This window comes from Bos mutus, chromosome 11, assembly GCF_027580195.1.
Source record: "Bos mutus isolate GX-2022 chromosome 11, NWIPB_WYAK_1.1, whole genome shotgun sequence".
NCBI lineage: Eukaryota > Metazoa > Chordata > Mammalia > Artiodactyla > Bovidae > Bos > Bos mutus.
This window is the reverse complement of record NC_091627.1, coordinates 14,150,982-14,163,162: the sequence shown is the minus strand read 5'-3', so window position 1 is coordinate 14,163,162 and position 12,181 is coordinate 14,150,982. Positions and strand designations below refer to the sequence as shown.

Below are 12,181 nucleotides of genomic sequence, written 5' to 3'. Positions count from 1 at the left end.
TCAGTGCTGCTGGGCAGAGAGCAGGCCATCACCCCGCCGCCCCAGGGTGGGGGCGGGCTGACCCCCCATGTCGTGCTGCTCCTCCCGGCCACGTCATCTCCACCCGCACCCAGCTGCCATCCCATGCTGAATGCCACACTCGGCCCCCTCCCACCAGCTACTTGCCGTGACACCCCCACAGTGGCCCCTGCCTAAATCCTGTGAACCAGCTTCACTGTGGCTTGGGGTCCCTCTGCCAGTTTCCCCAGAGACAGCTGGAGTCAGGGAGAAAGAGGGAGGGATCTGTCTGCCCATCTCCAGTTCCAAAGCCTGTTAAAGCCCAACCCAGGGTAGGAGTCCACCTGGCCCCTGGTCCCCCTCCTGCTCTGAGCTGGTCTTCAGGGCTCTGCGCAGAGTTATGGGTTCTTTGGGTTAGACACCCACCTGCCAGCCCAAGCCCACTGGCTCTCCCCCAGGTGGCAGAAAAGCCATGTTCAGCTAGGCTCCCCTCCGCCCCGGGCTCATGACAGCCTCAGGCTGCGTCAGGAGGCGAAACTCCCCGGGGCCGGGGGTTGTATCAGAGATGCCCATCCATCCCTGTGCCGCACCCGGGACCACCCCCTCCCCACCCCTGCCCTCCCGCCCCAGTCCCTCACAGCTGTGTTTCATCGCAGGGCCCTTCACCCGTGAGCCCCAATGCCCTGGACCGCACGGCTGCCTGGCTCTTGACCATGAATGCGCAGTTGTTAGAAGACGAGGGCCTGGGCCCAGACCCCCCGCACAGGGATAGGCTAAGGAGTAAGGAGGAACTCAGCCAAGCGGAAAAGGTAAAAACCAGACCCTGGCCACTTGGGCAGGGCGGGCTGCCTCCCCGAGGCAGCCAGCAGGACACTGTCTCCCCTCAAGCTGTGAATTCTGGGTGCTTCTCATTCCTGCACATGTCCAGTCCTCTCCCAACCCCTGGTCCCACGTCAGGACGGCAGTCGGGAATTTGGAGGATTTAGCATAAGCCTGAGGTTTCCTCTATGGGCTGCATGTGAGACTTGCCCAGGAACTGTGTTGAATCAGATTCAGGAGGCACATTCCCTCGGTGACTGAGCAGCCAAGCTTCTGGGGCTTGAGGAGAATCCAGGACGTGGGGCTCAGGGTTGCCCGAGACACGCATGGAGACCTCGTGCACCAAGAGGCAGGGAGATAGCGAGGAGGGGGCGCTGCCAGCTCTGGGATGGCCCCTGCCTGTGGCCTGGCTCTGCGCCCTCCTCTCCACCAGGGTCTGGGACAGAAAGCCAGGGGGCGGTGGTGTCCCATGGCCGTGGAGGTGTTTTCTTTCTTCCAGGAGGAAAATCTCAGTCCTAAAACCTCCAAACCCCAGCCCTAGATTACATCTAGCATTTAGTGGGCAGTGGGGTGCTTCCGTTCTCCAAAATTCTTCTAGTTAATGTGGCAACTTCCCCGGATCCCTCATTTCCTGGAGGCCAAAGCTCATACTGTCACAAGGCCCCGCAGAACAGCAGCCACTTGCCCACACGCCTTGGGTGCCCGCAGTCCTCTTGGCCCTGGGAAAGCCTGTCACAGCCTCTCGGGTGAGGGCACATGAGTCAGGGTGTTTGCTTTCCCTCCCACCGGCCTGGGGCCAGGGGTTCATGTCCATGCTGCATTCCGCCGCCTCCGCCATCCCCCTCCTCAGTCCACCACATCCACCTGCTTCCACCATTATTACGTGAAGGGGACCAGGGCACATGGGGCACAGTGCTCCCAGAGCCAGAGTTTGGCTGGGGAGCAAGGAGGGCTCGCCTCACTCCAGGCTCTGCGCCTTTCTGAGACTCCGTTTCCATGTGTGAGTTACGGGGATGGCTCGAAGGATTTCAGGGCTCAGGCTGCAGCTGGTGTGTTCTCTTCCCTTGTTCCTTGGCCTAGGGAGCTGCTGTTTCTCAGACTTCCTTTGCTGTTAACCCTGGCAGGCAGATCCTGGACTTACCTTGTACTCCTTGGACTCTGGTCCTGCCTGTGCCGGGGAGGGCCCTTCTGACACCACTCTGAGCAGAAGACCCGTGATGGGCCTTTTCTCCTGGAGCTGGGCTCTCCTCTGGGGCCAGTTTTGTTCAGGACATAGCCTTGCCATCTCCTGATCTTTGGGCCACCCTTTATTGAGGAGGGAGACCCAAGGAGAGGCCCTTCCTGCTTCCCCACTCTCTGGATTCTCTGGGCCCCCACCTCCCACCTCCAACCCTTTGATTCTGGTCTTGACCCCGCCTCCTCCTCTCTTCAGCTAAAAGGCCTCCTAGCTCACTGCTTCTCTTGCTAATGTACACATCCCTTCTCTTCCCCAAAGGCGGGGAGTGCCAGGCTGAGTCAGACCCAGAGAGCCCTGGACCACTTTGCCTTTAATCTCTCCCTGCACTTGCCATGCGACTCGCCATGACTTTAGGGTCTAATGGAGGCTGGGAGGCTAGTATCTCACCCCAGTAGTCACTCTGCTCCCCATGTGCTTGGTTCACTTCCCTTCTGGACCCAAGTTTCCCCTCCTGTTGAGCCCCCACCTCTCAAAGTGCTCTGATTTCCTTTGTTTACCTTTGTAAGGAGAGGTTTACCTTTGTTTATTAGGAGAAGCTGAAGACCCTTACTTGCGAGATCTGGGCTTGAGTCTTCATCCCGCTCATAGGTGTAGGTCAGGCTTGGGGGTGGGAGAGCCCTGGACGGGGGCCAGGCGTTGAGTCTCACCCCGTACCCCAGCTCTAGCTGGGGTCCCTGGGCGTCTCCCCGCTGTGTGAACTGGGCTGGGCTAGTGATGACCCCTGGGGCATTCCGAGCCAGGCTTCCTCCCACTGGGCTCATGAGCCTGTGCTTTCTGTCCTGGGTGCTGTGCCCGTGGCACGCTGCCCTCCTGGCAGGACCTGGCAGTGCTGCAGGACAAGTTGCGAATCTCCACCAAGAAGCTGGAGGAGTATGAGACCCTGTTCAAGTGCCAGGAGGAGACAACCCAGAAGCTAGTGCTGGAGTACCAGGCACGGCTAGAGGAGGGCGAGGAGCGGCTACGACGGCAGCAAGAGGACAAGGACATCCAGATGAAGGGCATCATCAGCAGGTGAGCACGGCCGTCTGGTCCCTGCTCCAGGCCCAGCCCTGGCCCCACACGCGCAGAGTGGCAGACCTGCCCGCTGCCCTCCAGGAGGCCCCAGATCCCCGGGACGGGCTGCTCAGCTGCCTTGATGAGCTGAGTGCGGAGAAGAGTCTGAGGTGGCGGGAATTGCGTGGCACCAGCCCGGAGGAGGGCGGGAGCTTGGAGTGCAGGGCGTCCCCCGTGGTACAGCGTGGGTTGATGGTAGAGTGTAAAGGTGGCCTGGCAGAAGCGAGGTCAGCCGAGGCAGCATGCAGAGGGCCTTGGGGCCCCATGGGAGTCACGTTTTCTTAGAGTTTAGAAGCTGGATGGAGAGGGTACCAGGAAAGACAATGAGGACCCATCCAGTCCAGGTCAGGAGAAGTAGGAACACATGTCAGTTACATGCAGCTGGTGAGGGTGGGAGTGAGAGGAGGGAAGCAGACAAAATAACCCTCATTCTTACCAGGAGCATCCAGGTGTGTCATGGTGCCAGCTACTGAGATGAGGACCTTTGGAAGAAGAGCGGTTTGGGTAGGGAGGGGGAGAGGTGAGGCCAGTGTTGGGTATGTTGAGTTTTAAGGTGCCTGTGGGCTACGCAGGAAGATTTCCAGGTGGACCAGTGACTTGAGTGCTGACTCTCATCTTCATTGACGGCTTGTCTTTGTTTCCGTGTTGATTTGCCTCTCTCCCGCTCTGCCCCTGTCGGTAAGCAGGGAGCGTCGTCGAGGTGTAGCCTCCCTCTTCATGGCAGTAATACCAGGTGCGAGGAGACAGTGTGCATTTACGAGTTAGTTTCCGTGGTACAGGGATCTGTCCTGAGCGTAGATTTAGCAGGTGTGCAGTAAATATGATGTTTCCCCACCTGGCCTCGTGCTTTGTCCACTACAAACAAATCCTTCCTTAACCCCTCCTATTTACACTACCTGCTTCTCTGCTCCTGATTATTGTTTACTTGCTTCACCTGTGGGTTTCCTCTTTCTAAAACGGTTAGCGTGAGCAGAGGGCCTGTAACCGGGGCGACAAGGAGCCCACTGTTCACTTAACTGCCATCTCTGCTCTTGGCTCACCTCCTGTGTGTGATTCCAAACAGGAAAACACTTTTCAACCTAACCACTTCCTTCTCACCCTGTTCTCTGAGCGATGCATCTTTTCCTGAATTCGGTGGCTGACTTAACGTTTATTTCTACGACCCAGTCCTGGTGTGTTTCCTCCTTGCTATAAAGGTCAGCCAGGTCAATTTGGTTGATGGTGTTGTTCAGGTCTTCTGTATCTTTAGTGGTTTTTCTGTGTACTCATTTACTGCTCTGCCAGTTATTTAGGAAAGGATAATGAAGTTTCTAATCATAATTACGGATTTATTTCTTCTTTCGTTTCTGTTGGTTTTTACTTTATAGTCACTGAAACTTTTAGGTGCATACAGATTTAGGCTTATTATGTGCTGTTGATGAACTGACCCTTTATCGTTACAAGGTCACTTCATAACATTCCTCATAACATCCTCATAATTATCCCTTATAATATTCCTTTCTGTGAAGTCCACTTTGATATTAATACAGCTACCCTTAACTTTTTTTTTATTGACATTAGCTTGTTATATCCTTTTTCATCCTTACACTTTCAACAAAGCTATGTCCCTCACTCACTACATAAAGTGAGTTTCTATCACAGACACCTTATTGTTCCTGCTTTTTATCTAATCTGATAGTTTCTGCCTTTGAGTTGGAATGTTTAGACTTTTTACATTTAATGTAATTATCAGTATAATTATGTTTAAACCTATTATCTTGCTACTTGTTTTCTCTTTGCACCATCTGTTCCTTTTCCTGCCCTCTTCTAGACTGAGTTCTTTTTATGACTCCATCTTACCTCCTTTATTGGCATATTAACTTTATCTTGTTGCATGAGGGGCAGAGGTTGGAAACTTTTTGTACGGGGTGGATAATAGATATTTGGCTTTGCAGGCCATAGGATGTCTGTCACAGCTGGGTACCTCTGCTGTTGTAGAAGAATGTGCATGGTGTGGCTGTTTACCAAAACTAGCAGTGGACAAGATTTTGCCTTTACATGGGCTATAATAGTAGGGACTATGATAGTATTTTTGTTCCTCTGTCCTTAATGTATTGATATCACTTTTCCTCTGGCTGATTTGCAGATTTTTTTCTTTATCGTCGATTTCCAGCAATTTGATTGTGAAGTGCCTTGCCATGTTTTCTTCACGTTTCTGGAGTTTGTTAAGCTCTTGGGTCTGTGGGTGTAGAGTTCTGCCGCCCCAGCCGTTCTCTGGAATTCTCATTGGACGTGTATTAGTCTTCTTTATATTGTCCCACGTCCTGCTGGTGCTGTTTTATTTTTAAATTTTTTTTCGTGGTTTTATCTTAGATTGTTACAGTGTGCCGTCAAGTTCATTCATTGTTCCGTGTCTAATCTGTTACTCCTATCCAGTATTTTTTTCACTTCAGATGTACTTTTTGCCTCTGAACTTTCAGTTTGGTTTAAATCCCATCCGTTTGTCTTCTCATCCTGCTCATGCTTTTCCTCTGTTCGCTTGAGCACGTAGAATACATTCACAGTGGTTGTTTTAATGGCCTTATCTACTAATCCTGTTGTCTGACATTTCCAGGTCTGTCTTGATTGATGTTCTTCCTGGTTAAGGGTTATGTTTTCCTACTTCTCTGCATGCTTGGTGATTTTTGGTTAGATGCCAGACATTGTGATTTTTTTACGTAGCTGCTGGGTGTCTTGTGTTCCTTTAAGTACCTGGGGGCTTTGTTCTGGGACACAATGAAGTTGAAAGAGTCTTGTTTGATTCTTTCGAGGTTTCTTTATTTGTAAGCTCTGTTGGGGTGGGTCTTGGTTAGTCTTTAGTCCAGAGCTAATCTGGCTCTGCTGTTGAGGCAGTTTCCTTCTGGGGATTCTACTTGATGCCTCCTGTGTTTACTAACACAGGAGTGTTTTTACTGCCTAGAAGAATCGTAAACTATTTTAGGGGTAGTTTTGTGTATTCCTTTCCAGTGGCTCTGGCCTGTTTTCTCACAAGCATGCAGACCAGTTTCCAGCCAAAGCCCCAAGGGGGGCCCCTCAGAAGATAGAGTCTTCTCTGCATTTTCGCCTCTCCACGCCCACCCCCACCCTCCCATCCTCCACCACCACCATCTCATCCTCCCCCACCCCAGCCCCCCATCCTCCCAGGTAGCCTGTCTGTGATCACTTCCGTCCTTTGCTTGCCTGGACACTCTCAGCAGCGGGCGGGGCTCCCCTCACGTGTTCCCATCTCTTGGGAGTCCCGTGCTATACCACGCTGCCTGTGTTTCAGTGTCTGGAAACCTTTGTTTCATATATTTTGTTTCATTTTCTAGTTTGGTGTTTCTGTGGCAGGAGGTTAAACCCAGTGCCTGTTATTCCACCAGAGCCGGGAACAGAAGTTTCTCCCACTTCCTCCGTTGCTTCCACCTCCTCTTCTTCATCCAGGCTTTGCTCAGTGTCTTACATTCCTGTGACAAAGGAATGCCCACCCCCGACCTTGGCAGGATCCCACGCCCCTTCCTCCTCAACCCCGATCCCACTGGCTTTTCACGACGGTCCTGTGTGTCTGCTATGAGATGGACTAAGTGCTTGCCGGGGGGTTAGATGCTGTGCTGCAGGAAGTCCCGAGGGTAGAGACAGAAGTAAAGCTGTGCGTGCTCAGTCGCGTCTGACTGTTCTGCAACCCCATGGACTGTAGCCTACCAGGTCCCTTTGTCCATGGGATTTTCCCAGCAAGAATACTGGAGTGGGTTGCCATGTCCTCCTCCAGGGGGTCTTCCCAACGCAGGGATCCAACCTGCACCTCCTGCATTGCAGGCTGATTCTTTACCCCTGAGCCAGCTGGGAAGCCCAAATAAAGCAGTAAGTGAACTCATCTGAGAAGAGCAACAAGAATGACGGGCTGAGGCAGAGCCCTGGGGAGCCTGAGGTCCTCGGGGCAGACAGGACAAGGCGTCTCCAGAGCAGTGGCCAGGGAGCTAGGATGCAGACCCAGAGAGTGTAGTGGGAAGCTGGGAGTGATCAGCAGTGACTGACAGGTGTGTGAGAGACAAGCAGGGTGAGACCGGGAATGGTCACGGCATGAGCAGCTGGCAGCAGGCCCACGCTGGCCCTCGTTCAGGACTTTTGGACACCGTGATCCTCATGTCGTCCCAGCTCGTCATCCACCCAACAGCCCTTGCCTGCCCTTCGGTGTCCCATTCAGCATGTGCAGCACACTCCACCCTGCGGGACAGTTAGCCGCTTCCTGGTCTCCGTTCCCACGGCTCCACAGCTTCCCATGCAGAGGGTAGCTGCTGTCTCCCTGCGCCTTGAGGCTTTATCCTCCCACCTCGAGTACCTGGTGCAGCCTCAGTGAATACAGAGTGGGTGGAGAAAGTTCTCTGGCCCTGGGGTGCGTGAGGATCTAATACCCGCCCCACCACCTCGGCTCCTGGAGGAACATCAGAAGGGGGCCACGCCAGGGGCTTCTGGGGATTTGGGGGCAGAATCTGGGGCAGGTGAAATGTAAGGAAGGAACAGGCTCAGCCCATGTCGGGTGGCGGAGGCCACCTCCATCCCAGGCAAGTGTGGGAGGTGAGTCTGTGGCCCAAGGAGGGGCTCTCCTAGTGTGTCCCCCTCTGTGAGGGTGTGATGACTTGTTCCCATGAGGCCCCACACTCAGCCCCTCACTGGCAGCCTCAAATGCCGGCCTGATGGTCCTTGTCTCTGGTCACAGGTTGATGTCAGTGGAGGAGGAGCTGAAGAAGGACCACGCGGAGATGCAGGCAGCTGTAGACTCCAAACAGAAGATCATTGACGCTCAGGTGTGGGGCGCTGGCCTTTCGGACAGCCACGGGTGTCAAAGGACCTGGGATTAGGAGCGGGTGGCTTTGGCTTCTTCACATCCTCAGTCATACCCCACTGCAGAAGCGAAGGAGGATAGGAGATCAGGATCTCTGCCCCAAGAAGTCAGAGTCGAGGGTCTCAATGGACCACATGCTCACTAGGACAGGCTTTGAAAAGGGCAGGGCTGCTCCTCCCCTGCTTGGGCAGCTTAGTTAGGTATTACCTTTCACCAGGTGTTCTGACCAGAGTAGAAGCTATTGGGAGGGGAATGGGGAAGGCTGGGTGACAGCCGGTGGGGAGAGGGAGCAAGGGAGCTCTTGTTCAGACCCTTGGCTTCCCAACTGCTTTGAGGGGGGAGGACAGTTGAGAGACTGGCTTCCGGTCTCCTTCATCCAGGTCTGTGCCCTTTTCCTCTCCAGCGCCAGTCCTTGCTCAGTCAGGAAACTGCACAGGCTGATGGGAGCTGTGACCTCTGTGTTGCACACACACATGTACACACACACGTGCACACGCACACGAGTGAGGGTGCCTGCTCTCAGGGCTTCAAGGAGCTGGTACATGACACCACGAGGGCCGCTCGTTGGGGTGAGAAGCAGGTGATGAGGTAGAGACACGAGGAAGGCGGGCTCTGCGCGGCCCTCTCCCATGAGGGCAAGCTGCCTCCTCCCGGCTTCAGGACCTCTGCATCCTCGGTATTTGTCCTCCCAGCCACCTCCCTCCCCTCTCTTCTTGTAGGCAGCCACAGCTCTGGGGAGACCCCTTTCCTGGCACGGACCCCGCGCCCCCCCCCAACCTAACCCCCGCTGACGCCTTCTTTGTTCCACAGGAGAAGCGCATCGCTTCACTGGACGCGGCCAACGCGCGCCTCATGAGCGCCCTGACGCAGCTCAAAGAGAGGTACAGCATGCAAGCCCGTAACGGCCTCTCCCCCACCAACCCCACCAAATTGCAGATTACTGAGAACGGCGAGTTCCGAAACAGCAGCAATTGTTAACCTGCCCGAGGAGGGGAGGACTCTGGTGGCCCAGGGCGGGGTCTCGGCCTGGGGAGGAGCAGCGCCGGGGGCCCAGAGGCCGAGGCTCGCCTCCCCCACTCCACCCACGGCCCAGGAGGCGGCTGCAGAGGGAGCCGCGAGAGACTGACACAGCGCAAGCGGGAGACACCAGCCCGCTCCCCTGAGAAGCGTGTTGGGTGCAGGCTGGGGAGTGGGTGCAGCCTGGCGCGGGCAGGGGCCTGCCGCAGTGTCTCTGTTTTGGGTGTTGAACTTGGTGCACGTCCCCTTTCCTCCTTCACTTGGCCGAGTGCATGTACCTCCTCCCCCACCGACACACCCCTCCTCCGCACAGGGGGAGCCGCCTGAAGAGTTGGAGGGTCAGAGAGCCAGGGGTCTCCTGCCGTGGCTTCCCCTCACCTCCCAGGGACCCAGGACTCCTGGGTAGCCAGGCGCTGCCCTGTGGGACCTGTCACTCAGTTCCAGAAGCCAACCGGGTGGTCAGCAGGCAGGCAGAGGGTGGGGAGGTTGGAGCTGCCAGAGCGCTGTGTCCCCCCGGCCTGTCTCCACCCTGAGCACCTGCCAGTGCATGCTCGGGGCCCCCTCCTGGCTGTGCGGAGCCGAGGCGTCACCCCCACACCTGTCCCCAGCCCCTCGGCCCGCCCCTTCCTGCCCTAACTCTGTCAGATAGTCTATAGACCCAGTGAGGATCTCAGCTCTTTCTTCTGGGCCCTCGTACCCGTGGGAAGATCAGAGCCTCCCTCACTTGCCGCAGGGGCCCAGGCTGATGTGCTGCCCACCCCCCCCCCGCCCCGAAGCCAAAGATCTGGGCAGAGCTGGCCCAGGTGGCACAGTAGCGGTGGCTGCCTGTCTCCCAGAGCTCGAGTGCCGGCACGGTGGCCCCACAGGGAGTGGCCAGCAGGTGCGCCCCACCCCAGCCCCCCCACCCTCCCAAGAGACAGGCTGAGCTTTCCTGGTGGATGGTTAGAAAAAGAATTCTAGTGCCCACAGGCCCTGAGAAGGTGGATAACTGTGATTTTTTTTCCTTTCACAGTATGCATTAGAAACAAAAGCCCGCTTGCTCGCTTGCTGGAACACAGGGGCCTTTTAAATTGAGCGTGCACACTGCATGGGAAATAGCGGCCCTGGAGGATGTTAGACTTGCTCCCTCTCCAAGACCGCGGCAGCCTGCACCCACCCCCGTGCGTGCGGCCGGCCTCTGCCTCACCCTCCCGGGCCCACCGAGGACCCAGGCGCTGCAGACAGGGGAGGGGCCCACCCACGGCTGGGGCCGGTTTCCCTCAGCCCCAGGCTGTTCTGTAGCTTGTGGGCCCTCCCCACTGCCCCCCGTACCCAGCCTTGCGGGACGTAAGTGGGCAGGAACTTGGGTCTCTCTCGTCCTTGTTCCCACCCTGACCCTGGGGAATCTGGGGGCCAGAGCTGGGGCGTCCATCCCGCAGCCAGGAGCCACCCCGACTGCCTTCAGCCGTGGGAAAGCTGGGGAGACACCCCTTCCTGCCTCTGAGGCGGGAGCCGCTCCACCAGGACCCAGAGTTGGGGAGCAACAGGGGGTGGGTGACTCAAGACCGCTCTGCACCCCGTCCTGGGGTGGAACCTGCAGTTCAGTTAGCCCAGAGACCTGCTGGTGGGGAGAGGCCAGGACCCCCCGAAAGGTCACAGACCTCAGGAAGGCAGGCCGCGGCGGGTGGAGGCCCTGCCCCACTCTTCTGGCTGCGTAGGCAGGGCCTGGCCCCAGGGACGTCCGCCTCTGGTTCTGACGCACCCCTCTTCTGCCTGGCGAATCCTCCCCACCCACCCCCCACCCCTCTCCCGCCGATGCCTCGTTGAGCGACCTCGGACTGAACTGAGCGCCTCTTAGCAATACAGGGGGAGGGTCCCAGGGCCTGCACAGCCTGACTCCGGAGGCCGGTGCTGGCGGCCCTTGGCCTGGGTTGCGAGCTCTCGGGCCGAGAGCCTTATCTACTTAGTGCAAAAACTGTAAAAGTGTACAGACTCTCTACAGATTTTTATCTGATCTGCAAGTCTGACAATTTTTGTAAATGTTCTTGGTGTTTGACTGTAATGTAACTATTTCACCCAATGGTTGTACATAGTCCTTCCGTCCTGGTGCTGCCGAGGGCTGCCCGGGACCGCTGCTCTCCGACAGTTTTTTATTTTATTTTTAATCTAGAGAACAGTATTGGGCAGGAGGCAGAGGTCGGAGGTCGGGGATCTGGGGGTTGGGGTTTTGCAGCGTGCTGTCTGGGTGGCTGGGGAACGCGCGCCCCCTCCTGGGTCACCCGGAACCCGCATCCCCAAGGGAGGGGTCGGGGGGCAGGGGTCCCAAGGCCAGTGCCCCGCACCCCCGGCCACCAGAGAAGGCTCTCCCCCAGCCCTCTCCTGCCAACAGAGAGGCCTGACTTTCTGCCTAACTTTTATGTTTAGGGTGAAGGAAACTGCCAAACTTCCTATGAGTGAAGACTCTTTCCAACCGCCCAGAATGGGGGTGGGGAACCCAGGGCAGAGCTCCAGGTGACCCCCACCCTGCAGAGCATCTGCCCCGGTGTACACCTCTCACCCCCTCCCACCCATCCGTCTGCGTAAGGCAGACCCCAGGGAAACAGCCCCTCTTTTTCTACACACTCCCCCAGCTCCCCTAGCCCCACTCCACCTCCCGCCCCGCCTTTTGTAAGTATGTGAAAAGGAAAAAAATGCAAACGTTGGAGTCTGGCCAGAGTGCCTCCCTCCAGCTGTGACTCTAACTATGTAATAATGTACAGAGAAAGTTGTTGGTGTCTAAGACTGTGTGGCTGTGCAATTTCTGTACATTTGCAATTAGAAATATTAAAGATTTATTTAGCTATTTTAAGCCTGACTCGCCTCTCCATGCAGCTGTGTCTCGAGCTTTTCCAGAGGTGACCCCCAAGTCATAGACTGACACTGTTCTGTACCAGGGGCCCCCAGCACTTGGTTCACCCCAGTGGCAGTTGAGGGCAGGGAAGGAGGATGGGATCTCTTCCTCCCTCTAGTCCCCCAGAGCGTGACCCCCTGGGCTCGCCTGTAGTGGACACCAGCTTCTGCCAGACTCTGCTGCCCCAGCCCCTGAAATCCGGCTCCAGGAGGGAGGGAGGTTGGTCCAGGGTCACCAGCAGGTTGTGACTGAACTAAACATAAAAAAACCCCTGATACCTGAGATGCCCCAATGCGTGACCTCCTTCCTGCCCGCAAGGCTGAACCCAGGGCCTTTGCTGGGAACAAGC

General features: G+C 56.4%; 1 protein-coding gene across 13 annotated transcripts in view; it reads left to right on the top strand.

Annotated features, from left to right (window-relative positions):
* Positions 1-11,790, top strand: part of DAB2IP (DAB2 interacting protein) — a 212,214-nt gene extending 200,424 nt beyond the window's left edge. For 12 of the 13 annotated variants that reach the window (XM_070379061.1, XM_070379058.1, XM_070379062.1 and 9 more), the window contains 4 exons: positions 654-806; positions 2,871-3,064; positions 7,821-7,908; positions 8,757-11,790. In XM_070379061.1, the coding sequence (XP_070235162.1) occupies positions 654-806; positions 2,871-3,064; positions 7,821-7,908; positions 8,757-8,924 (603 nt within the window). In that variant the 3' untranslated portion in view covers positions 8,925-11,790. The remainder of the gene's footprint in view (positions 1-653; positions 807-2,870; positions 3,065-7,820; positions 7,909-8,756) is intronic. The other variant, XM_070379057.1, reaches the window with a different exon arrangement.
* Positions 11,791-12,181: the final 391 nt, after the last annotated feature.